Below are 27315 nucleotides of genomic sequence, written 5' to 3' on the forward strand. Positions count from 1 at the left end.
TTAGGAATAGAGAGTCATCATCATCCACTGTAAAATAACGGGGAAAGTGGTTTGAACTAGTACATCCAACTGGGCTGCAGTAACATTCACAATTGAATGGGAGGGTTGTGGATTCTCTGTCTGTGGCGACCCAGTATGAGGACCTCACATATGGTTGAATCCTGCTCACATTAGCGTCAATGAGGGCTTTACCATTGACAACAGTGGGATCGCAATTAGGCCCACAGAGCAGGAACTAAGATCTGTGCTCTTCAGATCCCAAAACACATAACCACCCCAAGGGTTCAAGAGAAGCAGCTCCATTACTACCAGGAACCTATGCACACTGGAGCCTGTGTAGAATTGATTCATCCAGCAGCAGATAGTGATGTGACCACATGCACACATCCAAACCATTTGCTACATTCTATAGCCCCAATTAGCCCTCCAAGAAAGTTTGATCTCTTGCATTTTATTGGTGGGCAGATGAACTTGTGGCTAATGCAAAGGTTTGGGACTCGGGAGTTCTCCGCATTAATTGTTGTGTGACTATAGTCGCTCCATGGTTCAGCTTCCCCCATGTATAAAATGGAGATAACTAACACTTCCCTACCTCACATGGGTGTTGTGAGGCCTGGTTAATGATGGTAGCATTTTACAGTCACAGGTGCATGGCTGTGCTGAGTCAGGCCCTGTTGTTCTAATAATCCCTTTACTACAGCAGGCAAAGAGGTCTCAGGCATGGTGTTGTAATTCAGGGAATGGGAAAGTGCATGGCCTTACCTCAGATTCCTGGAGATATATCCCTTTGCCGTCTGTAGTTAAGTTCCGAAAGGCCTCTGTGAAGAAACAGAATGAGGAAAATTAATTCGATGGCCAACGGGGACAAGGACAACTCAGACTCGCCAGCCCAGGAGTGAACTGAAATGCGGAGCCTCTAGCAGTTCTAGGGGGACCCCATCCCAATCAGGATAGTTTGAAATGCCTGTGTGGTGCATATGGGACATTCGCCAGTGACATGTGGGATACAGTATGAGCTGCCTCATGGTGCTGTGATGATTTGACTCCTGGGGAGATCAGAAGGTTTCCCTCTCTATGGCAGCTCTGTCTGGGACACATCACAGGTCCTCCTGCTTCCTGCATAACAGGAACATCTCTTATTCCCTTAACTCCTTGCACAAGCAAACACTGCAGTGCCATATACAAGACTTGCTCTCTCCACAGAACCAAACCTCTCCAGGTTGCCTGACCTAGGAGTCTGGGAAAGAGGCTTAGGGCCTGATTCTCCTCTAATTCACTCCATGATTTCAGTGGGGTTACTCTTGCTCTACACTAGTTTATCTGAGAAGAGAACCAGGCCCCATATCTTGGATCTTACAACCCTGAGGACTGAACTGAATGGCTTTGCAAGGGGCCCCAGACTTGTTCTGGAGTCCAGCATCAGAGACATGCTGAGTAACTTCCCTACCCCCCATGATCTCCACTCGCAGCATGAAGCAGACGAAGCTCTCAAAGCTGATTTTTAGGTCAGGGTTGCCGTATCTAATCGCCATTAGGTTACACACTTCATTGCTGAGCGAAATACCTATAGAAAGGAAGATAGGGACAAATAAGGCACCTCGCAGCCATTCAGAGCATCACAGGATAATTGCAAAGCTAACAGGACTTTACCCTTCTCCAGCATCTGTCATGTGAGGATCTCAAAGTGCTTGATAGACATTAACTATGCTTCAAATGAGGAATTGACCTAAACCAGGCCCTCAGATCCAAATGTAACCCCCAAACTTTGAGTGGTTCAAAATCTGGATCATCTCTACTCACAATATCCATGGGAGCTAGCGCAATATAACAGTCCCTCTACCCGCCACTCCAATGCAGCCACCTCTGGGGTAAGGCACAGAAATTGTTTAGCAGCAATATAACACAAGAGTTTAGGAAAATAGGTGAAGAAGAATATCCAGCTGAAACTAGTGGGGAAAATTATCCCCATGCCATTTTCAGGGTCTGGATATCTCTCCAAGTCCAGGTGGTGGTTTTTTTTTTGTCTCACAAATAAATGCAGGTGAATTCACCCCAAGAGTCTTTCAGTATTTGTGCCTGGAAAGCACAACCCTTACGATTTAATGTAAATAATGGCAATACCTGGATTTGGAGGTTATCTTTCACCTCTTTATTATAGCTACAGTTTTAATGTTGCCAAGCAAAATGACTTTAATTAACCAGATGGAGGCAAACTGCCAATAAATCCTGAGCATTTAAAAGCCTTGATCCTTAAAAGAACTACGTGAGTGAATCCTTTCTCCCACGCAGAGCCTCACTGAAGTCAGCGTGGCTCTGCCCAGATGCAGGAGTCCACCTGTCTGGTTCTCCTGGCAGGATTGGGGCAAAGATCTTAAAGGAATAAAGTCTGACGCTGCTACTGCTTATGTGCTTGTCTAGCTGACACAGAGGGCCAGATCCTCAGCAGCTGTAAATCAGCATTAGCACCTCTGACTTTGATGGGGCTGTGCTGATTTGTACCAGCTCAGGATCTGGTTCACAAATATATGCCCCCCCTCCACACACACACAACCTATTGGTTAAGGTAAAGTTAGTTATGACCCTGTGGGGAGCGTATAGGGCTTATAATGGAGTTAACTATGGAGTGGTTGCCTTCCTACCTCAGCAGAGAGCTGTCAATGAGACATGGATATACTGTACACAGAGCTAAAGGGAAACGTCACGCTGCAAATCACTTTCAGAAGCCAAGGTCTGGGGTCCTTGTGACACTGATAAAGTATGGTTAACCTGACTGCTGGGGAAGTGATTGGGAGAGAAGCTAGAGGGAGTAGCAGAAGTAGCTACGGTTAGAGGGGAGAGGGAGTTCTGTGTGTTTGCTCCTCTTACTGGCATTTGCTACAGTCTTTTAGTTCTTTCCCAGTGGGGGGATTTTCCAGGCTTTTCTGAGGATGCGGTTACTTGCCAAAAGTCGGTGACCTGCTCACCTGTCTCCTGCACAGCTGCATGCAATTCCACTAAGTCCAGATTTCCTGATCTATCAACATCTTTCTTCTGGAAAACTTCCTGTTTTTTTAAAATAAATCAGACAAGTGAAAGAAACAAAAGTGAATCTGAGCATCTTAGAAGGGGAGATCTGTTGGTCAGCAGCATTGACACGCAAACCCCACTTTGCTATGTCTGGGGCTCATCAACGTGGAGGTGTCAAAGCAATTCATATACTTAGTAGCAGTAATAATATAGGAAAGAATTTTTCCAGGAATCTCTATTAACTTACTCTGCAAAGCAGCCACAGAGTTGGGACTTGTACCTGGAAAAGTTAAGGTCAAAAGTCTATCTTTACTTACAATCTGACTCCAATGGGATTTCACAGGGGGTAAAGTCAGGGCAGAATTTGGGCCCAAGAAATCTGTTTGCAATGTGCGGATGAAGCACCTATTCAGGGATACGGTGTTCCCACATGCAAGAATACGCCCTGACTAAAGTTTGTAGGGTCCAGAGTTCTGATCCCAGATGAACAAGTGACTCACTGTGGAACCTTGCTCTAAATCAGCTGGGGCTAGATCCATGAAGGGACGTATGCATTGCAATGCCTAACTTCTAGTGCTCTACTGCCAGGTGGAATTCACAGCCCTGAATTAGACGCCCAGGCTCCCTATACCAATGAACCGAGAGAGTTAGGCACCTAAGAATGGGATTCTCAGAAGCCAGCAAGCTGAGTGGAGAGTTGCCTAAACTAGCCAACACAAAATGCTGGGGAGAGGAGCAAGGCCTAAGCTCTGCCCCCAGGAGTAGTTCAGTGCATAACTCCAGGCCAGAGAGAGGTGCCTATATCTGCTCAGGATTCACAGCCATAAATGGTCTCCTGGAGCTGGATACCTCAATCCCTTTGTGGATCCTAGTCCCTGATTTTCTTGTGCATCAGTCACAGATAGCAGGTCAATTGGGTTTTAAAAGCAGTCACCTCACTGAGAACAAATGCTGCACCAGCACTGATCTTTCCTGGCTATCTTCATTCTCGCTGGATCCTCCCTCACCTCCAGCGACTGCCCTGCTTAAGACTATGTATTTCCCTGTGTCTTGACAAGCAGGCAACTTTCCCATCCAATTCACATCCTCATGAGTCTTCATAGCTACCCAGAGATCAGACTGGTTTCTTGGGATTTAACTGTTTCCTAGCCAACACTGATTTAGAAGTATACAGGGAGGCAAGTAAAATATTTTTGTACCAGATAGAAAAGCAGCCTCTTCCACAGGACCCTGAATTCCTGAATACTCAGCGTGCCAGTGGCATTAAGCTTAGTGGAGGAGTTAAGGTCGATGATATCTTGGTAAAGGAGCAGAGACTTCAAAATTGAAAAAAAAAGTCAGTCAATATAATTTTATGATGGTGGTGATGCTGATTCTGGGAAGTTCCCCCTTCACTATGAGCCAGCTCCTGCTCCCACTGCAATCAATGAGTGTTTTGCTACTGATTTCAGGGAGAGCACAATCTGGTCCTTTACAAAACAAACCCCCATTTCTTCCTGACTGAATTGTTGTTGTTGGGAGTTAGGAAATAAGTGAGCAAGGCAATGCCCCAATGATGTAGAAATCACAGTGTAAGTCCCTCCCCCATGAAGAATAAAGCTCAAGTAAAGTATTAGGTGCATCAAATAAATATACAGCCCAAGCTAAAGGATACGTCCAGCAGTGCCAGGATACCTTGGCAGGCATCCAGACTAAACCTCATCCGAAAGCTCTGGAGATCTGGAAAAGAGAGGATTGTTCCGGTGAATCACTGAACACTGTTCAGAAAAATAGACTCCCAGGGCCTGAGCCTGTGGCCCTCGAAACTCAGTGGTGAAACTGCCATTCATTTCACTGGGGATAGTATTGGGGCCCCCCAAACCTTTTGTGACACTGTTCCTCTGATTTACAAGTTTCATCACTTGTGATTCAACCTGGACAAGGGACAAATGTGAGACAGTGGGCCAGATTCCACTTTCAGCTGCATGGGTGTAATTCCCATGGAAGCCAATGGGAGCTCCCTGTGGCCATGTGATGAAGAGCAGAATATGACCCATTACCTGTAGCTAATACAGGAAATAGCAGTTAAAAAGCACCCCAAATATGATTTACTGGGTGACCTGGAGCAGTCACTTGATCTCCTTAGACCTAATTCATCTGTAGTGCAGCTTCACTAGCCACAATGAATTGAAACCCTTGTGCTTAGTGTTTCTCTCTGTCTCTCTTACAGAGAGACAGCTTTTAAACTCACAAGCATCACTGAAAGCTTAATTCTGAGCATTCCTGGGCCATACACGAGTTACGTGAAAAGAAACAGAAAGAAACTAATCTTGTTGCAACTCATGATTACTGATTGCCTGTAGGCTTCCACGGAGCAGATGCCATAACTCACAGATCACTACTCTACCGAAAGCGAAGATGCTGTAATCTCATTATAGCTCTGTTTATTAAATATGCATCCCACAAAGTAAAAATTTGAAACAAATGTCTTCAAACTGATTGCCTAGGAAGAGTAAAGACACTCCAACTGGCTTGGTTAGTTTCCTTACAGATTTCACAACACCCAATGGGTCACTTTCGAAAGATACTGACATGAAGATAAAAAAGCAATCTTCATTCACCCTTGAGAAAATTAAAGGAACTTGCAACCCTTCAGATGTTTTATCTACCCAGAGACAGGTGCAATGAAAGAGACTAGTGCTGGTAAAGCCCATTATTAGAACTGATCAGGAATTCTATTGTCTGCAAATGCCAATTTGTCAAACCAAAACTTTTCATGGGAAAGGGTCAGTTTTGACAATTTTTTTTACTTGAAAAAATTTAGGAAAACAGGTTTTGAAATTGTCAAAACTTTTAATTTTGATATTTTCTAACAAAGAATTCTGGTTTTCTGGTTTGAAGATGGATTGAAGATGGATCAGTTGATGATTACCTGTTCTGTTCATTCCCTCTGAAGCACCTGCCATTGGTCGCTATCAGAAGACAGGATACTGGGCTGGATGGACCATTGGCCTGACCCAGTATGGCCAATCTTATGTTCTTAAGCAACTTTTGTCTTTAATTTAAGCTAATTATAATAAAAAGTCAAAATTGAAAATAAATGTTTCAACTGAATCCCGTTTTTTTTTTTCAAACTTTCAGTTTGTGGAAATATTTGAATTTCGACTTTTCATTCCCATTTTTGATGGGAAAATTTGTTGAAGTCTCAAAAGTTTGTGGCATAAGAAAGCCATTTCCCACCCAGTTCTACTCATTACCCTCCCATGCCTACATCAGCCCCTATCTGCATAAGTATAAAGAGACTCAGCCAACTTATTGCTCAACCTTTTCAGGCACTGTGTTTTTGGGCCACATCTGTACCAAATCCTGAGAACCAATCCTTGCCAGTTTGGAATCCAATTTGGAACCTAAATTATCAGAAAAGGTTCAAATCCGGGGTTTCAAACCAGCTCCTCTACTCCCAGAACTCAGGAAGGAAGTTTGGGAGTTATGGGTCCACTTCAGGCTCATTTCTAATTAGTACCTAATTAACGTTACTAAACTATTATCTCCTAGCACTTACGTGTCCAGACAATGTTATTCAAGATCCTCTGGAGTTGCACAGCGTTTATTTCAGGATGCTAGGGGAGACAAATACTATTGTAACAAATTTCCCCTCCTCTGGATTTCCCAGCATGTCCTGTCTTCACTATGTGCCTTTTCAGTCCCAGTCCAACTCCCACAAAAAGATACCCATTGACTCTGGGGGTGTTCAATTAGACCTGTAGATTGTTAAAAGCACATTCTCATCTGGTATAAAATGGTCGAAACTCCACAGACATTCATGCATTTACAGTTATTTACACCAGCTAAAAATCTGGTCCATTATTTTCAAAAGACCCTCTTTCTCTTTTGTGTCATCTGTCACATCAAGCACATCGTCAGCAAAGATGGAAAATTTAAAAAATACTTCCCCTTCAGTTTTCAAAACAGAATTTTGTTTGTTTTATCAATTTTTCCATGGTTTCCAAAAACTGAAATTGAATTTTCTGGAAACTTTTGATTGCTGAAAAACTTCAGTTGCTGAAACCAAAACCTGTCCAAACCACAGAGAAATCCCCCGTGAAAGACAGATGGAATGAGTGTAGCAAGTATTTATGTGCACACTCATCCAACCAAGGAATCAAGAAAACACCCCATGACAACAATCAAAAGTTACACACGAAATGAAAATAATTTTGAAAAACCTGGAAAAAAAATCTCAATTTTTTTTCATAAAAAATAAAACCTCAAAATTTTTCAAAAATGTTTACAACCAAAAAATGTTGTCAGAAGCAAAACGTTTTTGTGGAAATTTTCATTTGTGAACATATGCTGTTTTTTATGTGCAAAAAAAATTATGTGCAAAATTATTCATAACATTTTGACCAGCTCCAATTCTCAGAGTTAAACAGGGCCTGATCTTTAGAAGAACTGAACAGCTGCAGCTGGTATCAGTGGGAACTGCCAGCACTCAGCACCTCTGAAAATCAGGTCCATAATAATAATAATTAACGATCTGTAAGAATAAATATTGTTTCTCAATGAGCAAGACTATTAATCAATTAATAGATTCTGGGGTCCATTGTGGTCATCTAGTGTGACCTCCTATAGAACACAGGCCACAGAACTTCCCCAAAATGATTCTAAGAGCAGAGCTTTTAGAAAAACATCCCATCTTGACTTAAAAATCGTCAGTGATGGAAAATCCACCACATTGCTAAATTGTTCCAGTGGTTAATTACTCTCATCATTAAACAGTTACGCCTTCTTTCCAGTCTGAATTTGTCTACCTTCAACGATTGCGTTATACCTTTCTCTGTTAGACTAAAGAGCCCACTATTAAATTATTGTTCCCCATACATACAAGATGATGAGAGTGGCTTTGCTAATGCCTATGTTAACTTTCTGAGCACACCGAGAGTAAATTAGTGGTTTTCAGAAGCCTAAGCAGACCCAACGTGAGCTGAGTGCTCGTGAATTTAATGAAGAGTGCTTTTCACTAACTGGCATATTTCTCAACTGCTTACCTATTGCACAACTCCTTGAGTGACGTTCACGCTGTACCCTCATGCCGATCTCCTACATTCCCCACCAGTTTCCAGCGCACTCCAGCTCCCAATTTCCCCAGTACATTCTGACTTTTCTTTGCACAATTGCTCTGGCAGTGCAAGCAGCTGACCTTGAAGAATTTCCTTTGGCAGTTAATGTGTACACTTACATGTTCAAAATGCTTATTGAAGAAATCCTCCCAAATCTTGCCTTCATGTTTATCAATTATTTCCTTTAGGGAACAAAAATGTCAATGTTAACTGAAGAAACAGAAGCAAGAGTATCCAACATACAATCACACTCTTACCAAATTTCACTGCTTTCCCTGTTCTGCCATCACCACTGCAATTACTTGCCCAGCTCCCAATGTGGTTTCAACTTTGCTAGTACACAAAAGGAGAAGACTGGGGAGGAACACAAGTAAATAAAAGGGAGACCCTGTGCAGGCAGATGGAAAAGAAAGAGTGAAGATGAATTGTGATGATCTTGCCAAAAGAATGGTTTACGCAGCAGTGAAAAAGCATCTGTCTCTTTTGGTTTGTCTGTCTTGTTCTAGGTGTTTATACCATGTTCACCTTCATGATACAAGAGATTCTATCTATAGGACAAGACATGGCCTCTCATTCTTAAAGTGCTGTAACATGAGGTCTCACATTCCAACTCAACCCCGACCCATCGCTGCCCCAGAAGAGCATTGCCACAGGAGAAAAGCCAAAGTCCTGATCTGAAACACAGCTTCCGACAGTCCACCTCCCTCATTCCAACTAACCTTGGAAAGGATGAAGCTTGAATTTCTGCCCATTTCGCTGAAAATGGAAAACAATGGAAATGTTAGAGGGTGTCTCCCTTATCACATGTGATTCTCCACCTGCCAAGCAAAATGCCTTCCTCTGCTTCCCATGCAGGGACCTCAACCTGCCCACACACAGCTGCTGTGTCTACAATAGGGATCCTCCCCACCATTGCAATGCCATTAGTGGAAGCAGTAGTGTCAATATGGCTCCAGGCAGCTGCTGGCATTTAAAGCACTGTATCAGCTAACCCTGCACAGAACAGGTCTCCTGGATGTGGTGGAAAGAAGGCCAGTGGCTGGTTGGGCCTAGTCTGCATTAGAGCTTTCACGGTTGCTACCAGTCATGGTGATGAACCAGTCGTAGCAATGGTGGAAAATGTAAGGGGAAATATCCTAGTATAGACAAGGCCAGTGTCCTGCATCTCCCCATATAGTATGCACAGTGTCCCAAGTGCCCCTAGTTCAGTGCCCTTGTCCTGTTGCACTTCTCTGGAAAGACTAGGACTAATAGCATTGTTTAGGCTATGGAGCAGGTACTTATCCTAAGCTTCATCCAGCCCAGTAGCAGACAGCACTGACCCTGTGATTCCACCACCCCGGTGGAAAGGCACAACTATCCCAGGAGCACCAAGAAAACACTACAAGCAAGGGAACAGCATCATCTCACCGAAGGACGTGTTTCCTGGAGAAAACCCGCAGGATGAACTCGGACTCCTGCTGGGGTTCTGCGGTGGAGGGAACAATGACATAGACCCCAGGCTGCAGCCGGAAATCCTGAGTCACTTCCCGCTCATTCAGGAAGAGATGCCTTTGGTTGACGGAGGGGTTCCTAGCAAAGAATGCTGGCGCCAGCCTTTTGTTGCTTTTGTGGTACTGTGCAGGGAAGAAACACTGGTTTCAGGTGAAAGTCATGTGGAGAACCCGGGGGGCATGCTTAAAGAAAACCTGCCATAGCACATCCAGTTGCCATAATCCACAAGCAAAGGAGGCAAACATTAGAGATCTAATCAGAGAACTGAAAGACCAATCTCCTTGTCTGTCCTCCTGCCAGATTGTCCTTATGGTACATTCTCATTGTCCAATTTTAAAAATCACTAAGCAATGGGGCTTCCACCCAAGTCCCTCTGCAGCCTACTCAGATCTCACTAGGAACAGCAGCCTAGAACTTGATGGGGAGATGAGGCAAGAGTGGCCACTTTTTCACCCTTCTTATTCTGGGCTGCTGCAGGGGTCATTTCAGCCCCCAGTGAAAGTTATAACATCCAGGAGCTGCCCTAAACTCCAGCAGTCTTCTGAGCACTGCACTACCCAGACCAGAACAGAATACCCTATGTTGAGGGCTACATCCTCAGCTTTTTCCTCATGCGCCACAGCTCTGTCCCAGCATGCCCCATGCACAAGAGGTTTTTGGGGGGGGGAAACAGGGTCATTGACTTATAGGGTCAGCTATAGTGGTGGTCCTACACCGTGTCTGCACCAGGACAAAGTGCTCCAGAACCTTAGTGGGGTGAGGGGAGAATTCCACCTTATGTCTTTGCTACAGCTTCCAGGCCTCTGTGTGTGTATGTATCCCCAATATCCCAGGTCCTACACAAGGATGCAGCACTCTTTGCTCTTACAAAAGGTTTTTATTCTGCAGAACAAAATACTGCAGCCTCCTTATATGGGGTATGCCACAAAACTGCTCAGACGTTTCACTCTCTTGCAGAATGATGGGGTTCCTATTCTTCTCCCTTTATCCATATTTCTCTCATGCTAATGCAGCAATCTCTCATCTAGGGGGGCATGGGGCCACCCCTTACCATGCATCATATATTACATTCATAGCTTTTATGCCTCTGTCAATACCATGATTCACTGTAGTTCCAACTCCAAAAACAGTCTCGGTCTCAGCATTAATCTTGGTGTTCAATACAAACCTGAAACTGAACTCCCGACCACCACCATCTCTGGTCTCCCCATTAGCATGGATGCAGCACATGCAGTGCTGCGGTGTTTTCTTAATCCGTGTCAGGCCCACGTGTGCTGGCAAATTTAATCTCACTTGTATTCCTAATGGTGCCCTAACATACCTAATTCAGAAAGAGCCCATATCTAGGGCTACAAGGTAATTAACATTGCAAACATGCTGGAGTGACTGTTCGCTAAAGTTAGTTCTTTACCAATCCAAGTTCCTGGGGACACTGATTTTGGAAGTGAGTTAAGTGGTTAGCAGGGCAGTAGGTGCAGGATTCCTAGATACAAGATCAGAGCTAGATCCTGCCCTGGCTTATACCTGCTATAGCCCCTTTCAGATCAAGGGATGTAAGTCAGGGCAAACTCACTCCTCAGTTTTTAAGTCCCAGCAGCCCAGCTCAGGTCCCAAAGTTCCATGAGGAGGTGAAAGGGTTAAGAACATCCTGTAAATGTTGGCAAAGACCAGGTGGCAGAAGACACCTGCAGCCTTTTCTCCAGGAGATCCCCAACAATGAGCTGGTGGGAGGGTGAACCACCTTGAGACTCCCCTAACTAACGCTGGGCACCATCCCAGACCTTGGCTGATCCCAAGAGTGGGAGGGTGGTGTGCCACCTTTCCCTCCCCTTTGCCCCATCGCTGCTCAGAGCACAGCTCAGATGCAGCTCAGGAGCAGGGCCTTAATGCTGATTTGAGGTACGCTCCTCTCGACACTGCCCAAGTCATAGCTCTGTATTAATGGTGATTTCTTGTAATGCCTTCTAAAGCTTGGATTAAGCCATTTTGAACTGTGGGTCAAGAAACAAAGGCACTCGCAGCTCCACAGGTGGTGACATAGAGTCTGAATGGCCCCCATGTGATGCCAATGGAAAGCAGAGAGGGACTTACCTCTGGGCCCACCTAAAGGGGAAGAAAGAGAGAGCATCCATCAGTCAGGGAGTTCAAAGCTCTTTGGCTCACAGCTAACAGCAGATGTAGTTTAACAACTGGAGGCGATTCAATTGGGCTCCTTAGCTTAAAAAGCCCAGATTCCTCTCCATCCACAGCCCATTCACCAGGCTGGGGTTGCTGAAACACATGGTAGCAACAGGATCCTCAGCACTTTCAACAGTCAGGAAGGAGGCTCCCTATGGAAGGGGGTCCCTTGCTAATGTGGCCCATAGGACTGTGGTGCTGTGGCTGGAGGAGCACAACGCCCCAGCAGGAAATATGGGAGGCTTTGTACCTGACTAAGGCACAGTGGCCCTAGTTTTCAGAACAGCTGAGCACCCACAACTCCAGCTGAAGTCTGCGGAAGCTGGGGCTGCACACAATCTCTGAGGCTGCACATTCCCTCAGTGGAATTGATGCTATGGGCCACATCCCTTCCAAATGTGATGACTGCCGCCTCAGGGATTGAACCAGGGACCTCCAGAGCTAAAAGCCGGCTCTGTGACATCTTGAGCTAAATCTCATCAGCAGGAGCTGTCATTGACCAAAATCCTCTATGGCTGAGGCATAGAGGGGGAACCTATAGCACTCATTCACCAGAGTGTTACACATGGCTACAATATCACACCCATGGCCAGCTCCCTGCCCCTCCCCACCCTCTGTGGGGTGATTTTGCCAATATGGATGGTAGCCTGAAAAGGACTCTGTATCCAGCGTTTTCTCAGGAGGCTCCTAGCCCTTCCCTCAGCCCTGGTGCACACACGTGTGTGTGCACACAGACAAATACACACACAGCTGGGCACGGTGAAGCCCAGTACACACTGGGGTAGCAGGAGCTCCTTTACAGCCCTGCAGTCTGACAAAGACTATGCAAACACAGATCACATCCTGAGCTTGATGAAAAGCTCAAGGAAAGCTGTGTCTGAAGGGGCCCAGTCGCACCAATTCAAGAGGAGATTCTTGAATGAATGGGAGCCACATGCAGACAGGGAGGTGAGAACACAGAGCCCGTTGAGTTTTGCAGGATATATAACTCTGAGGATCTGCAGAGCTCTCACTTGGTTCGGAGAGTTAGGAAGGTTCTCACGCTGGGCAGGGCAACCCATTTATTCGACCACAGACCAGATTTCTACCCACCTTGAAGATGGAAAACCCTATGGAAAGGTGAGGTGCCCGGTTTCGGTGTTTGCTGCTGGGTTTCTGGATCAGGGACACCAGCACACTGCAGGAATGCAGGGACCTTTTGCTGCCGTCACCCTGCAAAATTTCCAGCCAGTACTGGGGATTCATCCAAAATGTGTCTGAGAAGCAAAACATAAAGACCTTCTGGCCATGTTTTCCATCACACGTTTTGTCGTCGTGTTTCCATGTGATACCTGGCTTCAGGCTGAGTGGGGGAAGCAGCTCATTTATAATCCCCAGAGGCCCCAACCAAGATCAGAGCCCTACTGTGCTAGGTAATACACAAACACGTAGTGAGAGAGAGGCCCTGCCATGGAAGATCTCACAGTCTAAGCAGACAAGACAAAGGACGGGAGGAAGGAAGAATTATTTCCTCTCACTTTAGTGGGAACTGAATCACTGGGGCACCAATTGCCAGGGGTGCTGAGCACCTGTGGTTCTCACTGATTTCAACTGGACTAGTGGATGTTCTACATCCTGGAAAAAAATGAAATCTTAAGCGGTTTGCCCAAGTCACAGAGTCAGGAATTGAAACCACCTCTTCCAAGTGCCACAACAGGCCTATAACCACAAGACCATCCTATCTTTCCTTAGGAAACAACCTAATTTCAGTGGTAATGGAGAATAAGCTGGCTCCCTTGCCTGTTCATTGCCAGGCTTTCTGACCTTTTTTAAAAGGTGTCGAATGTTGGTTATGATAGTAACATTGGGCTTTGGGTCTTGAGCCAAACTTTTCTTTGCGTGAACAAATTCTTTTCTTTACTATTTACACAGAAAAATCTAAATCCGGATCCCCTAAAGTGCCATCCAAGTGCCATTCACCTTTGTAGGGCCTCATCCTGCCACCTGCCGTGCTTCCTTTGACCCATCTCCCAATCTGCAGAGAATACATCCACTTCTTCCCATCTTCCTGGCTCATCAGGTCGGGAGTTAATTTACAGATCATCAGATCTATGAAGTGGGTCTTAAAATCGTGCAGAGACATCCTGTGAAAAGACAGCCACAAGATGCTTAGTCAGCAGCCAATCCGTGTGGTTAAAAAGTAGAGGCTGGATATCCCCAGCACTGCCCCATACATATGGTAACCCTTACACATTATTAGCAAGTAAAGAAGTTAATGTTTGCTCCCACAGCAACATGCAGCAGTGGTGAATGCATAACCAAAGGCCCAACAAGGACAGCAGCACAGAGAGATTATTATGAGAATACAAGCAAAAGAACAAGTATAATGAAACTGGATGCAACATTGCCACCTAGTGGCAAAAATATATGGGACTGGGAAGCAGTTGAACAAACACTGTCTGCCTGACCAAAGCTTTGCCTGGGATTGTGTTGAAAATATAATGACAAAAATAGACTAAAGGCAGAAGGGACTGACAAAGATTCTTCCTCTGCTCTTAAAAGCGCTCTTGACTTCACATAGAACCGCGCTTGTATCATACAGGCTGTTTCTCATGTCCCTTTACCACCAGATGGCAATGTAGCAGCCCAATGTAATTTCTCCCTTTGTTTCGTTAAAAAACAAAAAGCATTCCAATTGCTATAAAGCATCATGCACAGATCTCATCTTTTAGAGCGCAGCAGAGAGACAGCAGGTTTAGCTTCAGCATTAGCTGTGGCCTTGGCACTGGGTGGAGGAGGAGCGGAGCTCAGATATTCACAGTTCCATTACCAGAATTCTCCATCATCTTGGTTTCTCCGCAGCAAAATCTTCTCCTTCGGGCTGAGCAGCTCCCAGTTCCCAGAGCTAGGGACAGAAACAAGGCAGCTGATTTTGAAGCGATAACTAAATAAATGCTCCAAATCTATCTTCAAGTTCAAGAAGCTCAATACAGACGTCTGCCATAAGATCAGTTCCCGCTGTAACAAATCTCTGGCCTCAAGCAGTTCACCGTTCGCACTAGACACTGCACCGTGGACACTCAGAATGGCATGGCAGAAGCAGGGCTAGAACCTAAATCCCCCTAGACCTAAAGCATAGGCTTGAGCTAGAGGCAAATCTCCATTAACTGCTAGCCATAGAGGTCCTATGTAAAACAGCAGTTCTGAGCAGTTCTGATTTTCTTCTTTAGAGAGCACTAATGTTGGATAGCACACTGGCCAGAAGAGCTAGGAGCTGTCCCATTCCATGAGAATTTTTGAGATTTTGAATTTTTTTCCTGTCTTGAAAGAATGAAATGTCAAAATCTGAAAAAAAATTATATACATTTTTACTATAAATTCACTTATGTTTCTAAAGAAAGTCATTTTGACCTGAAAAGTTGAACTTTTTCATTTTGAAAATATCAAAATGGAACCTTTCAACAATTTAGAAACTTTTTTTTCCATTTTTTTTAAATGGGAAGTTCATCGAAACAGGCCCTCTCCTGAAAACAGTTTTGGTTCAATTAATCAACATTTTCCAAAGAAAAAACATGTCAGAAAATTCCCAACTGGCTCTACTGGCCAGTTCATTAGATTATACATGCTACTTCCAAATGTTTAAAATACAGACCTTGGATTCTATTTTGTTTGTCAATTCTGTGTCAAAGGACACACAATCAGAAGAATATTCTGCATCAAGTACCAGAGGCAGCTGGAAGTTATTTACAAGTCAGGCCTCCGGTGTGCTCTTTATTCTTTCTTCAGAGTGGCCAGTTTTCATGTTATCATGTGACAGACGCAGATCAGAGGAAAGTTACTCTCTCTTCATACAAGGCAAAATCCAGACATATTCACAATACCCCTTTATAAAACCTGAGCAAAGAGGATTTGTGCAGGGAACTAACTGGAGCTGCCAAAGAAGGAATCCGCCCCAATCTAAAATGAGGGTAGGTTGCAGCGCTACAGCACAGTGCTTTTGCAGCTGTCACTCCAACCTCTGAGCTGGAATAGCAGCCACCGTCCCTCTGCGACTGAGAGGCAGTGGCTACTATACTTACTATGCCCTCTGTAGAGGTAAAGGAAGTTCCCAGCCACTGCATCCATGTAAACACAGATTCAGGGGCTCTTCCACCATTTCCCTTGCCATCTCTACTTGTGCGTTCCACTTTGTCATATTCAGAGCCAGCCTGACGCCTACTTCCCTGAAAAGCAGGTAGCTCAGGCTGTGCCCCACTCTAATCTCAGAATCCCAGAAGTTGCAGTATATAGAAGGTCTTGCATGATCCACAAACAAAAGGGTGAATGTTCTGATATAGGATGGCAGATCACCTTACTATTCTAGTTGTCCTGGGATCAGCCTCACTGGTAATGAGAAAACACCTGTGTCTGATGCTAGATCCCACCATGTTCATCATTTTGCATTCTGAAGAACCCCCTTTACATTATGTGTCCTTTGACAAAAAAAAGCAGAACCAAAGTTCTGTGTTTTAAATGCTCGGAAGCAGCATGTGTGAAATAACTAAGTTAGTTGAACTGCATTAGCACTGGCTGATCTAGCAAAATACCTCCATGAAGTCATTGCCTTGAAACCAAAGGGTATCTGAAAGCAGCCCCACCTGTTCCATTAATGCAGATGTCATCAGCACTATTTTATGCCTGCAGGTGGCAGCATTATTTCATCCACCCAAATCTCTCCTCAGCGTTAGCCCTTCCCTGTTTCACTCACCTATCGCTCCAGTCTCCTTTCCATTCAGTTTTCCCCCATGGATTTCTCAGTCTCACTAAATTTTCAGGTCCATATTTGCAAGTCACCTGCACAAAACAAATAACATTGAGTCTCTGCAGCCTTTGTCTGGTTTATATTTGCATAATATGCCATGGTGACTCCTCTCCTTTTACTGAGAGTCAACTCGCGCTATTCTTTGCAATTACTCTGCTCATCGCAGAACTCTGGCCTGAACTGAGGGCCGGAGTGATTAAGTGTTTTGCCCACGGTCATGCAGAAAGCCTGTGGCTGAGCCAGGAACAGAGCCCAAAGCTCCAGAGTCCTAGTTCAGGGTCTTAACAATAAAACTATCCTCACACTACAACATCTGTGTAACTTCCTAGCAATCAACCTGAAGTAGTGCCCACATAGCCGAGGGCAGGGCTGGGCCATGAAGACTAATTCTATCAGTAGGATGAATAACCCAAGGCAGCCTAGAATGTTGCTACAAGAATCTTAATTTTAGCACTTCCTGAAGTTGAATGTAACTGGGGGAATGGAGGGGAGGGACATTGTGCCTGGCCTAGGGGGCAGAGAGAGGGTGAAAGGAGTTTCCTCTCTCCACACTCACCTTCTTGTGTCTTTGTGCAGGTTCTAGGCACAGCAGCCATGCTTGTGCTCTCCTGCATGGAAAGACTGTTACAAGGCAAGTGCTGCTGCTGCTAGTCCTCCCAGACATGACAGGGCTGTGGTCCCCAGCCACTAGGCATGCTCAAGTCAGGCACTCTGCACCTTGTGAATGGGATTCTCACTGAGCCTTTTCACCTCTCGTTCCGAAGGCACCTCATGTCAGCAATGACCTAACACTGTTGTAACAGACAGCCGTTTGATGGCCTGTGTGAACTGAGTCTCAATCTATTTCCGAACAGTGATCACACAAACCACTACCAGAACTGGCTCCCATCTCAGCAAAGACACCAAGGAATAAATGGGGGCCAGGGTGGTTAACTCCTCTTTACCAGCAGAGGTTGAACCTTTGGGTCAGGGATGAGCCCAATGAGCAGGATGAGGAGTGAGGACACTGCGCCTCCTCCCTCCCCCCCCCATTTGTGCACCTGCTAATGAATAAATAGAATGCTGATCACTGAGATGATCTTTCACTCCACGTTTGCCTCATGGCCCAGGGAGACCTGAGGTGGGCAGTGGCTTGCCAAGCCATCTGTTTGGTGGCCTTTTCTGCCCCAGTAACAGCAACAAGAGCTCTTCCCACCCATGCTCCATCCCATCCAGTTGGCTTTGGGTCCAATGCTCGCTCTACTGCCTCTCTCTTCCACTAATTCTCCCCACGATGAACTGAACCGATCTGATCTGGAGGCCAGTCTGTCTGATCAGTTTCAGGCTTGGACAGGGCTTCTTCGGTGCTTTTCCCTTAACCTTTGTATCCTGCTGTGACACTAAATGGTGGGACATTCTACCACTTAGTGAAGGTGAGCAACCCCGGTGGGCCAGTCTTTGCTTCACAGTGGTCCCACAGCCAACCAGAGATGTTAACTGGAGGCTCCTTATGGAGCTGTGAGCATGAGCCCATGTTTGGTCCCATCCACAGACACCCCTAATGCCTGCACCTTCTGCGGCACACCCTGGCACAGATCTATCCAGAGTGCATTAGGCTGCAGCACCTCTTGCTGGGATTATGGCTGCACTTTTCCCCACATCTGTCCCTTTATGCATTCCATGCCTGTGGCCCACAAAGTCACAGAGCCTCCTTGGCAGTCTTTTCCTGGTGCTGGCCGAGATGGCCACCCATCAGTCCAGAAGGATGCCAAGTGCTGCAGGTCTTAAACCCCAGTTCACAGGGCTCTTAGGAGCCTGTATGTTCCAACCCACTACTCAGTGACCTGTTAACAACCACCGGCAATCGAAGCTCAGGTCTGACAGAGCCCTGGCATCTGAATGGTGGAACACCAGGGATCCTGACTGGTTCCCTGCTTCTATTTAAATAAAGCAGAGAAACAAGAAGTCAACTGTGGAAGTCGATTTTCCCCACTGAGGACTGCCTACCCTGTGCTACCTGCTCCTATTGCCTGACTCAGATCTCCTGGTAATCTCACCCTGCCTGTTTCCTGATGCCTGACTCTTGATCTGCCCTCTAGGCTATCTTGGCCTCTGATATCCTGGCATCCTGACCCAGCCTGCCTCCTGGCTTCTGACTCCTCTTCTGACCACTAGGCCTGACTCCTATTCCAACCATTAGGTCCAACCACCCACGTCCCAGTCATGACTGAGCAGGAAGCTTAAGGGGAAGATGCTCTGTGATTGTGGGGCCTATTCCTGTAACTTGCTCACAACATGTATCTGGGCAGAGTTCCTCGGGACAGTATCCACCATCTCTTCGAACTCCTTACTGGAACAGTAGGCACTCTCTGGGGTTCTGTGCTTTGTGTCCCCATCCAGTTTCTTCATTTTAAACCTAAACCCCCACATTCCTATTCCTGGTTTTTCATTTTCCATCCCTGCATTCAGATGGCTTCTCGGCTCTGTGGCCCCTCACTCGGTTGCATGGGTGTCCTAGGTAGGCTTAGGCCCACCTGCCTAGAATTCAGATAGGCCAGCCCCTTTCACTTTAAGATAAAGGGAATTTAGACAGCTTGGCTTAGCATGTTCTTGTAGGTTATACTGTCAGCAGAGCCCATGAGTCAATTACAGCTTGAGATTTACCCTGAGGTCAAGCCAGTGTCCCCTGTGTTTTAGTCCTGCTGGTAAAAAGAAGGCTGGTAAAAAGCAAAGCTGTCTGAAGCACTCCTCATTTTCAAGCCACCCGGACATCACTTAAAAGGGAGTGGATGGCGCATGAGGCTCCCCCAGCATAGCACACATAGTCTGACCAAAGGCTACAACAGGGAATGCTGCTGGCATTAGAGACAAGTTTGGAGCTAGAGAACCAGCGTTGTCCTTACCTTTCTAATACCAGTGACTGTGTAGGCATGGCCAGCCACCAGCCCATTCTCTAGGACCCTTGCTGTCTGCATACAGGGAAGAAAAAGAGAAAAAACTGCAATAAATGTATTAACAAAGCAACAGCTGATCCCAGTGCTGCCCTGAGTTCTGTGGATGCGGCTCCCAGTGGAGTCAAAGAGAGCTATACTTGTGTACATGAAGATGGAATTTGGCCCAGTGTAACTACAGACTGGTTCCAGCCAGAGGTGAAAGTAAGCCAGTATGGTCTGGTACAGCGTACCGGCAAGAGTTGGTACGCCGTGCCAGAGTGGACCAGCTTCTCCAACTGTGATTTAAAGGGCCCAGGGCTCCAGCTGCTGCAGGGAGCACCAGGCCCTTTAAATTACCGCCAGAGCTCTGGCAGCTGGGCTCGGGCAGGGATTTAAAGAACCAGAGGCTCCGGCCCCTGTGGGGAGCCCCAAGCCCTTTAAAACGCCGCCCGAGCCCTGCTGCCAGAGCTCCGGCGGCACTTTAAAGGTCCCAGGGTTCCCCACAGCGGCTGGAGCCTCTGGTCCTTTAAATCGCTGCCGGAGCCCTTCTGTCGCTACCCCAGGGACAGCAGGGCTCCAGCGTGATTTAAAGGGCCCGGGGCTACCCACCGTGGCAGGAGCACTGAGCCCTTTAAATCCCCACCTGAGCCCAGTTACTAGAGCCCCAGGAGCTGGGCTTCAGTGGGGATTTAAAGAGCCCAGGGCTTCCCGCAGTGGCTGGAGTCCCAGGCCCTTTAAATCACCATGGAGCCCTGCTGCCGCTACCCCAGCCACAGCCCTAGCCTGAGCTCTGCTGCCCCAGGGTAGTGGCGGAAGGGCTCCCACAGTGATTTAAAGGGCCTGGAGCTCTGCGGCAGCCGGAGCCCCGGGCCCTTTAATTTGCCCTTTAGCCCTGGGGCTCTGCCTCTGCAGCTGGTAGCTCGGGTGATTTAAAAGCCCTGGGGCTCCCAGCCACAGACAGCGCCCCAGGGCCTTTAAATCTTGAAAGGTCCCACCTCTTCTGGTTGAAGTTATGCCTTTCTGGTTAAGTTACTTTCACCCCTGGCTCCAGCTGCAAAATTCGGATCTGGGCTCCCAACACCGCCTCGTCTGCAGAGCATTTAGAATGGGGGTTTTAGTTGAGCCCATTACAAGATGGGGGCCATTTGCAAATCTCAGATGTAGGTTTGCAGTTCAACTCCACTCCCTACCCCAAAGCCCAGACCCATCTCTGACTGTAAGAAATGTGGAACACTAAGGGCAGTTTAGAAAAGACATATAAACTTAAAAAGAAATCTGTGATTTTTAAATAAAGAATGTGAAACATGCTAATGTGCATCATCTTAGATACCATAGAGATGGCAGCTATAGAAAAATGAGAGAGAGATCAGTATAATAAACTGCTGCTCAGGTTGGTGGAGGGAAATATTCCCAGGAAAGATGCGGCTGGTGTTAGCCCATCCATCCATTTGACATCAGATTGGGTCTCACCCCTAAATGCGTCTGGCAACCCATGAGAGATCTGCTGTAGGTTGCTCTTGTCAGTATATCCCACAGATCAGGAGGAGCCTCTGCCAGTTTTATTGTCATATTAACTCCGCCTGTAAAATCCACCAGCGCTTCTGACACTTGTCCAATCTGCAGATCTTCATAGGAGCCATAGAGCCTAGCAAGAGAGATATCAGTTTATCTGCTGTTAATTTGTGGTACAAACATAGCTAATAGGGATGCAGTGATATTAGAGAGGGGCAAACTCCAGGATGGGCTTGCAAAACCAAAGTGAAGATTGAAATCCATGATTCATTTTATATGAATCCTCAACATTCAGGAGGAGGGGAAAACACATAATGGATTTCGGGTTTGGAAGGAACTTCTGGTTTCCTCTATTTCTAGTCTAAGTCCCTTCACTAAGAAGTCCTGAAAGGGTCTCCTACACTATTTCTTTCATAATCATATCTTAGCTAGTTTCTTCTGAATATCTACTGCATCTTAAGACTTCAATCCACTGTCTGATTTTCCTCACCATTAACATATTATTTCAAAATAGCAAAGCCAAATGGAATAGTCTCAAATTTTAGCTAGTCTCTCATTGACAGAAGGCTAGTGTCCAGTGAAGTTTAATTAATTTTCCCTCTTTCATATGGTCTCCCTTCTAATATCTATTTAGAATTCTCTCCCATTCTTGGGATCGTTTTTCAGACCAAATACATTAAGCTCCTTCAGTGTCTCCTTGTAAGATTATGAAGCTCATGTATCATCTAATTTGCTCTTCTCGGTGTTGTCTCATTTTTAATGTTGATGAATGAAGCTGGATTAACAGCCCGGGAGGAGTGGGACTGGAGTGTTCAAACGTGACTTTGTGGAGTGGTTCAAAGTGAGTCCTTCAATTTTTGGGTGCCCAACTGGAGTTATCTTAAAAGGGCCTGATATTTAGAGGGTGGCTGCTCAGCTCTGTCTGAAAATGAGGCCCCTTTAAGGTGTCTCAATTTGGATAGCCAAAAAATGGAGGCACCCCAAATCACCAGGCATTTTTTGCAAATCTTGGCCTAAAGAACTATATGAGTCACAGAATAAGTACAGTGTTTACAGTGGCAATGTAAACTTCCCCACCCCACCAACCATTTCAAACCTACCCTAGAAGAACCTTCTCCCAGGGTGAGAGTGTATTTCTGTCTCCATGACCGCTGCTTCTTAGGCTCCTATGGAAGGGTTCTAACTGGGACTAATCATCATGTAATTATCATTACACCAAAAAAAAATAGCTAGATTTGGTAGGTTTTAATTTTTAAAGTATAGAGATCAGAACCACACACAATATTCCAGATATTGCAAATTTTACAATACCTATTTGTTAGAGAGAAATAACTGCATATGTAGGAGGCAACAAACTGTAGACAGAGATTATCTGCATAAAGCATGACGATTCACTTACTTGGCATACGCCTTCTCCAGAAGGGCTCCCCAGAAGAGATTCTTACAAACAGAGGAGAGAAAAACCAGCTGACCAGCCTCGTTCACTGGCAGTCGGTCATCGACCACCACATCAACCCATTCGCCAAAGTGCCAAAACTGCAAGGGGACAGGAGAGAGCAAATATTTCACTGGGAAGTAACCTGCTCTTCATCAATAGAAAAGGACCCATCTATTAGCTATGGGCTGTAACAGCCTGTCAGAGTAACATGTAGCCTGTTAAAGGGTGATGATTCTATTGTGGTCAGTGGGTTCTATCTCCTCACAGATGCCGCTAGTTTTTATACATGGGTGGGGTAAAGAGAGATGGGAGTAGCTCTCAGGCTAAAAGAGAGACCAAGTGTGTAAAGATTTGGAACAGATGGGTCCTGATTGCAGCCATGCTGGGGGGTGCAGGAGTGGCGAAGACTTAGGCTGAAGTAAGGTAACCACCGAGGCAGCCAAAGCTGGATAGAAGGATTGAGCATAAGCTTTTTATATTCACCAAGAGTGGGGACTTTGACTTTCTGAGTGCGTCACTTCATTTAAAGAGGGGTTGGGATGACACCCACTTCCTGACTTGAGTTACCTATTCAGAGCGCTCACTGAGGGCAACAGGAATTCACATGGACTATCTGAGAACACGATCTTAGTCATGGCACTGTCAAGCATAAGGAATAATTTTTGAGGACCTCCAGTGCTAGGGGGAAGAACGCTCACCCGGAAATGGAAGATGCCAGCGTACTTCCTATCAAAGCTTTGGTTTTGTGGCACGACCATGGCCAAGATGTCTTGGTGGAACGTCAGTGCTTCCAACGCGGCCAGGAACCAACAGTTTTCTGTACCAAAAGAATGAGCAATTACACTGGGGTGGAATCAAGACAGAATGATTGCTGTCATTGACAAATATTTTTAGAGGAGGCAGCGTGTTGGATGTTTTTAAGTTATAGCTACACTCAAAAAAATTGGGATGAGCTAGATTTGTGTTTTATTAAGTCAAAACAGGTTGAGTGCTTTACTGTCCTCTCATAGCCTTTTCATTTGGAATGGAGTACAAATTAATTTGGAATTTCACAAAAAAAGTTTTCAGTGAAAATATTTAAGTTTTCATTTAAAAAAACAACCCTTTTTTTTTTTCCTGTTTCAACAACCAGAATTGTCCAAACCCCCAAACTGTTGGGGGTTTTCTATGAAAACTTGAAATTTTTCACAGGGAAAAAATCATTTCCTGATCAGCTCTAACAGTAATGATCTGCATTTATTATACCTTGTGTCTGAGGATCTCAAAGCACTTTACAAATGTAATGAAGCCTAAGAACATCTGTTACCCTTTTAACCCGGGTAAACTGAAGCACAAATATGACTTGTCCAACCAGTAAGTCAGTGGTGGAAATGAGAATAGAACTTAGCAGTTCTGCTCTAACCAGTAGACCACACTCCCGTTTAGAGGAGGACAAATCTTACACACCTTCACTAACTTACCCACCCTTCCTCTTCTCATTCCATAACAGATGCAAGTCAAGGTTGACACAAAGCCTGCTTTGTGCCCACGTACACGTATCGCAGTAGTCACAGGCCCTTCTGCTGTCTATGTGATATGAAATATATTACATGCTCTAGTGACTAGGCACAGTGACGAAGCTCCTATTGTTATCTTTTGCGTAGGATGCATGGCACTTTATAGACAAGTATGAAGATGAGGTCAGTTCATGTTCCAGCACCAACATTAATAAAAGTCATGTTTAGGGCATACAGTGGAGCTTTCAACTAGTTGGGACACTTCCCACCTCTTTGGATCACATCTTAGCCTAGAACATTAGCTTCTTTGTTGAGCATATTGCATAATTACCTAATCCATCTTATGCAGAGCTGGAATGATATTGAAATCAACACCCTTTATATGGCAGCCTTACACAGTTCAAATTAAGCTCAAATTGCTCCGTGTATAGCTATATATACAAAAGAGAAAGCAGCCGTACCAACCAATCCTTGGCAGAGATCAAGCCCTCTTGCGTTTGCAGTATAAAATATTGGAGTTTTGTGCAGCTCCTGGAGGGTACAAGACCAAAAAAGAGAGAGAGAGAATGTCAAATCATTGCAGTGGTCCTGCAAAACTTTGAGGACTGAATGGCTTCTTCTGAAGCCACTTCATCACTAATGGAATGAGTTTCTGAGGAGCCAAAAGTCTCTGACATTCAACCGCATTGCTTCTGGAGGTCTGTATCATGTGTCTATAAGAGGGAAGTCACCTCACTCCTTTCTGACTAGACCTGGACAAATCAGGGATTTTTTGCTTTGCTGGCAATTTTAAAAAGCCAGAAAAAATATCATTCTGGGTTGAACAAAACGTTTTGTCTCACTTTGAATGATTTGTAAATGTTTCATGATTTTTTTTTAATAATATGAGTGGAAACTGCGAAACCGAAAAACCAAAATGTTTCATTTTGAAAATGTTACAGTGAAATAATGTTTGAAATGAACAATTTGGTGAAACTGACACAAATTTGTAAAACAACAGTATTGCCAAATCGTCACATCACCAAAAAAAGAGTTTCGGCTGAAAAATTTTACCCAGCTCTATTCCTAACAGGGCTACTCCTGCGGCTGAGCAGGTCGGGTATCAGATCCTATACTGATGCCATGAAATAACTATATGATTATCACCAAGACATTGTGGTTCCAGAGTAAACTGATTTTTAAAGATACCTTAGGGATTTTATCTCCCTTTGTTCCTCTCATAGTATAAATACACAGCAGAGTTGAGATTGTTTCAGTGCCATAACTATGCATTTATTGCCTTAACATGTTTGGATTTCTTTTAGGTGTAGCCTTAACTTTGAATTTCCTGAGTTTGAAATGCCTGATTTGTAGATAATTAAAACAATCCCTATAAGGTTTTTCACTCTTGGGTTACTAACACGTATATTCAAATGTAACTTTAACATAGTTTCTTGTCTTGGAATTCTATGCTGATGCTCATTCTTTTACTCTTAGTACTGAGATTCCAATGATGTAATTCACAACAGAGGCTACCTCCTGTCATATCTTCAACACCTATGACTAGGAACTAGGCTAGACAATGAAGGAAAAAAACTAACTGATAGCTGCTGAAGAACTTTCTGTGGCCATAAAAACTCTGTGAGTAATAGTTCAGAAAGAAGACATATTATTACATCTCCAGGCAAATTCATAAAATAAATGCCAAACTTCTCTTTCACTATTATGATCCACAAATTCCTGACTCCCCCCCAAAACCTCACCCCCATTCAACCCCATTTTCCCCCCGACCACCATCCACACTCCTGCCCCCTGACCACCACCCTGAACTTGCTTGCCCGCTATCCAACCCCCCCTGCTCCCTGCCCCCTTACCACACTGCCTGGAACACCAGGGACTGGTGGCACTACAGCCACACCGCCCTGCTGGAGAAGGGCCATGCCACTGCCGCCACCACACAGCACAGAGACCAGATCAGGCCGGGCTCTGCAGCTGTGCTGCCCCAGGAGCTCACAGTCCCAGGAGCTTACAGCCCTGCTGCCCAGAGCATTGCACAGGTGGTGGAGCAAGCAAGCTGAAGCTGTGGGGGAGGGGGACAGTGGCGGAAGGGTCAGGGCTAGCCTCCCAGGCCAGGAGCTTGGGGGCCGGGCAGGACAGTCCCGCAGGCCGGATGTGGCCTGCAGGCCGTTGTTTGCTCTCCCCTGCTTTAAGACATAATTAAATGAAGACTGTAGACAAGTGGCCACCTCATACCACACCTGGTGGCCCCAAGGCAGCCTCTCACCTCATTTTCCCTTCTTGGGTCCTCAAATAAATTCCACATAGCATTTTTCCAGTCAAATCACACCAGCTCTGCTGATTTATTAACTTGAAGTTCAAAACTAGACACAACAGTGTTCCCTCCAGTCTTCATCTGGGTACAGCCGAAACTCCCCTGGTCTGGTCAAAGTCCTTCCCGCCTTAGCCCTCCCCAGCTGAAGCAATTCCCCGACCTCAGAGTCTTTCCTGCAGGAGACTCTTACTCTCTCTGCAGTCTCAGTACAGCCTTCTGAGCTTCCCCCTTACTGTAGCCACTTTCTCCTCTTTATAGGAAATTGCCTGATTCCCCTCAGGTAGGACTCATTCTGTAACCAGGGTTAACTTGCCCTAGGATCTTCAGCTCAAGGGCAAGCCACCTTGTTTCAAAGACCTATTAGTAGGCTGTTCCGTGCTAACACGGAACATTAATGGCTATCCAGTATAAACAATCCCTCACATAAGAGCCATTCACTGAACATCACTTACATGTGGCCTTTTCCACTGTAGCTTTGGGGGCAGTTTCTGCAGCAATGATCCCATTCCAATAGAATGAAGGTCAGCTGGGAAGTTCTCATCCTTGAACAGGCATTTATTCTTCAAGCATGCCTCCAGCAAAGTCTCGTAATTCTGATGAAGAAGTTTGTTGGGTTTTTGAAAGTCTCCCTTGCATGAAGGCACCCGGGGCTTTGATTTCCCTCGCCTCAGGAATGAGAGCAAGGCCATGGTGGTGATAGGAGAAATTCCCAGCTAGTGATATTTTAGGGGTCTTGTCACCACACAATGCCACAGGACTCTCTCGACCTTCCTTGTGTGGAAAAGTGTCTCCTTCAGTAGAGTTCCTGGCTGTTAAAGCAATTGTAACAAGCAAGTTTAGTCATAACTGGTTAGTTCATTTTTCAAGAATAACCAGCAGGGAGGGATGACTCTCAAAAGCAGAGTGGGCATCTTACCATCTGACTAGCATAGGTTCTACCATTGCACCCAACACTGTGATATCTGAGGCTTCAACTCTGTAGACCTGATCCAACGCACTTTGAAGTCAAAGGAAGGACTCTCATTGACTTCAGTGGACATTGAATTGGGCCTTAAATGCAAGACCTTGATTTTATGCAACACACAAGGA

General features: G+C 45.5%; 1 protein-coding gene across 1 annotated transcript; it reads right to left on the minus strand.

Annotated features, from left to right (window-relative positions):
- Window positions 1-26915, minus strand: CAPN14 (calpain 14). The gene is made up of 20 exons (XM_032798230.1): window positions 26679-26915; window positions 24377-24446; window positions 23118-23236; window positions 22381-22517; window positions 20940-21114; window positions 19440-19505; window positions 16504-16589; window positions 14587-14661; window positions 13737-13900; window positions 12860-13033; window positions 9516-9723; window positions 8825-8861; window positions 8225-8287; window positions 6548-6605; window positions 4661-4725; window positions 4206-4274; window positions 2964-3042; window positions 1448-1564; window positions 763-818; window positions 1-27 (listed from the first exon to the last, which is right to left on the minus strand). Exons 1-20 carry the CDS (start codon window positions 26913-26915, stop codon window positions 1-3), a joined length of 2082 nt encoding a protein of 693 aa, XP_032654121.1.
- Window positions 26916-27315: the final 400 nt, after the last annotated feature.

The sequence above is a fragment of the Chelonoidis abingdonii genome, chromosome 3 (genome assembly GCF_003597395.2).
Source record: "Chelonoidis abingdonii isolate Lonesome George chromosome 3, CheloAbing_2.0, whole genome shotgun sequence".
Classification (NCBI taxonomy): Eukaryota; Metazoa; Chordata; order Testudines; family Testudinidae; genus Chelonoidis; species Chelonoidis abingdonii.

Coding starts and splice junctions, on each gene's coding strand:
- CAPN14 (XM_032798230.1), bottom strand. CDS start 26,915: ATGGCCTTGCTCTCATTCCTGAGGCGAGGGAAATCAAAGCCCCGGGTG. Junction 24,447..26,678: donor TACAGTGGAAAAGGCCACAT/GTAAGTGATGTT, acceptor TGTACCCTCCAG/GAGCTGCACAAAACTCCAAT. Junction 1,565..2,963: donor TGCAGCTGTGCAGGAGACAG/GTGAGCAGGTCA, acceptor TCCTTTCTATAG/GTATTTCGCTCAGCAATGAA.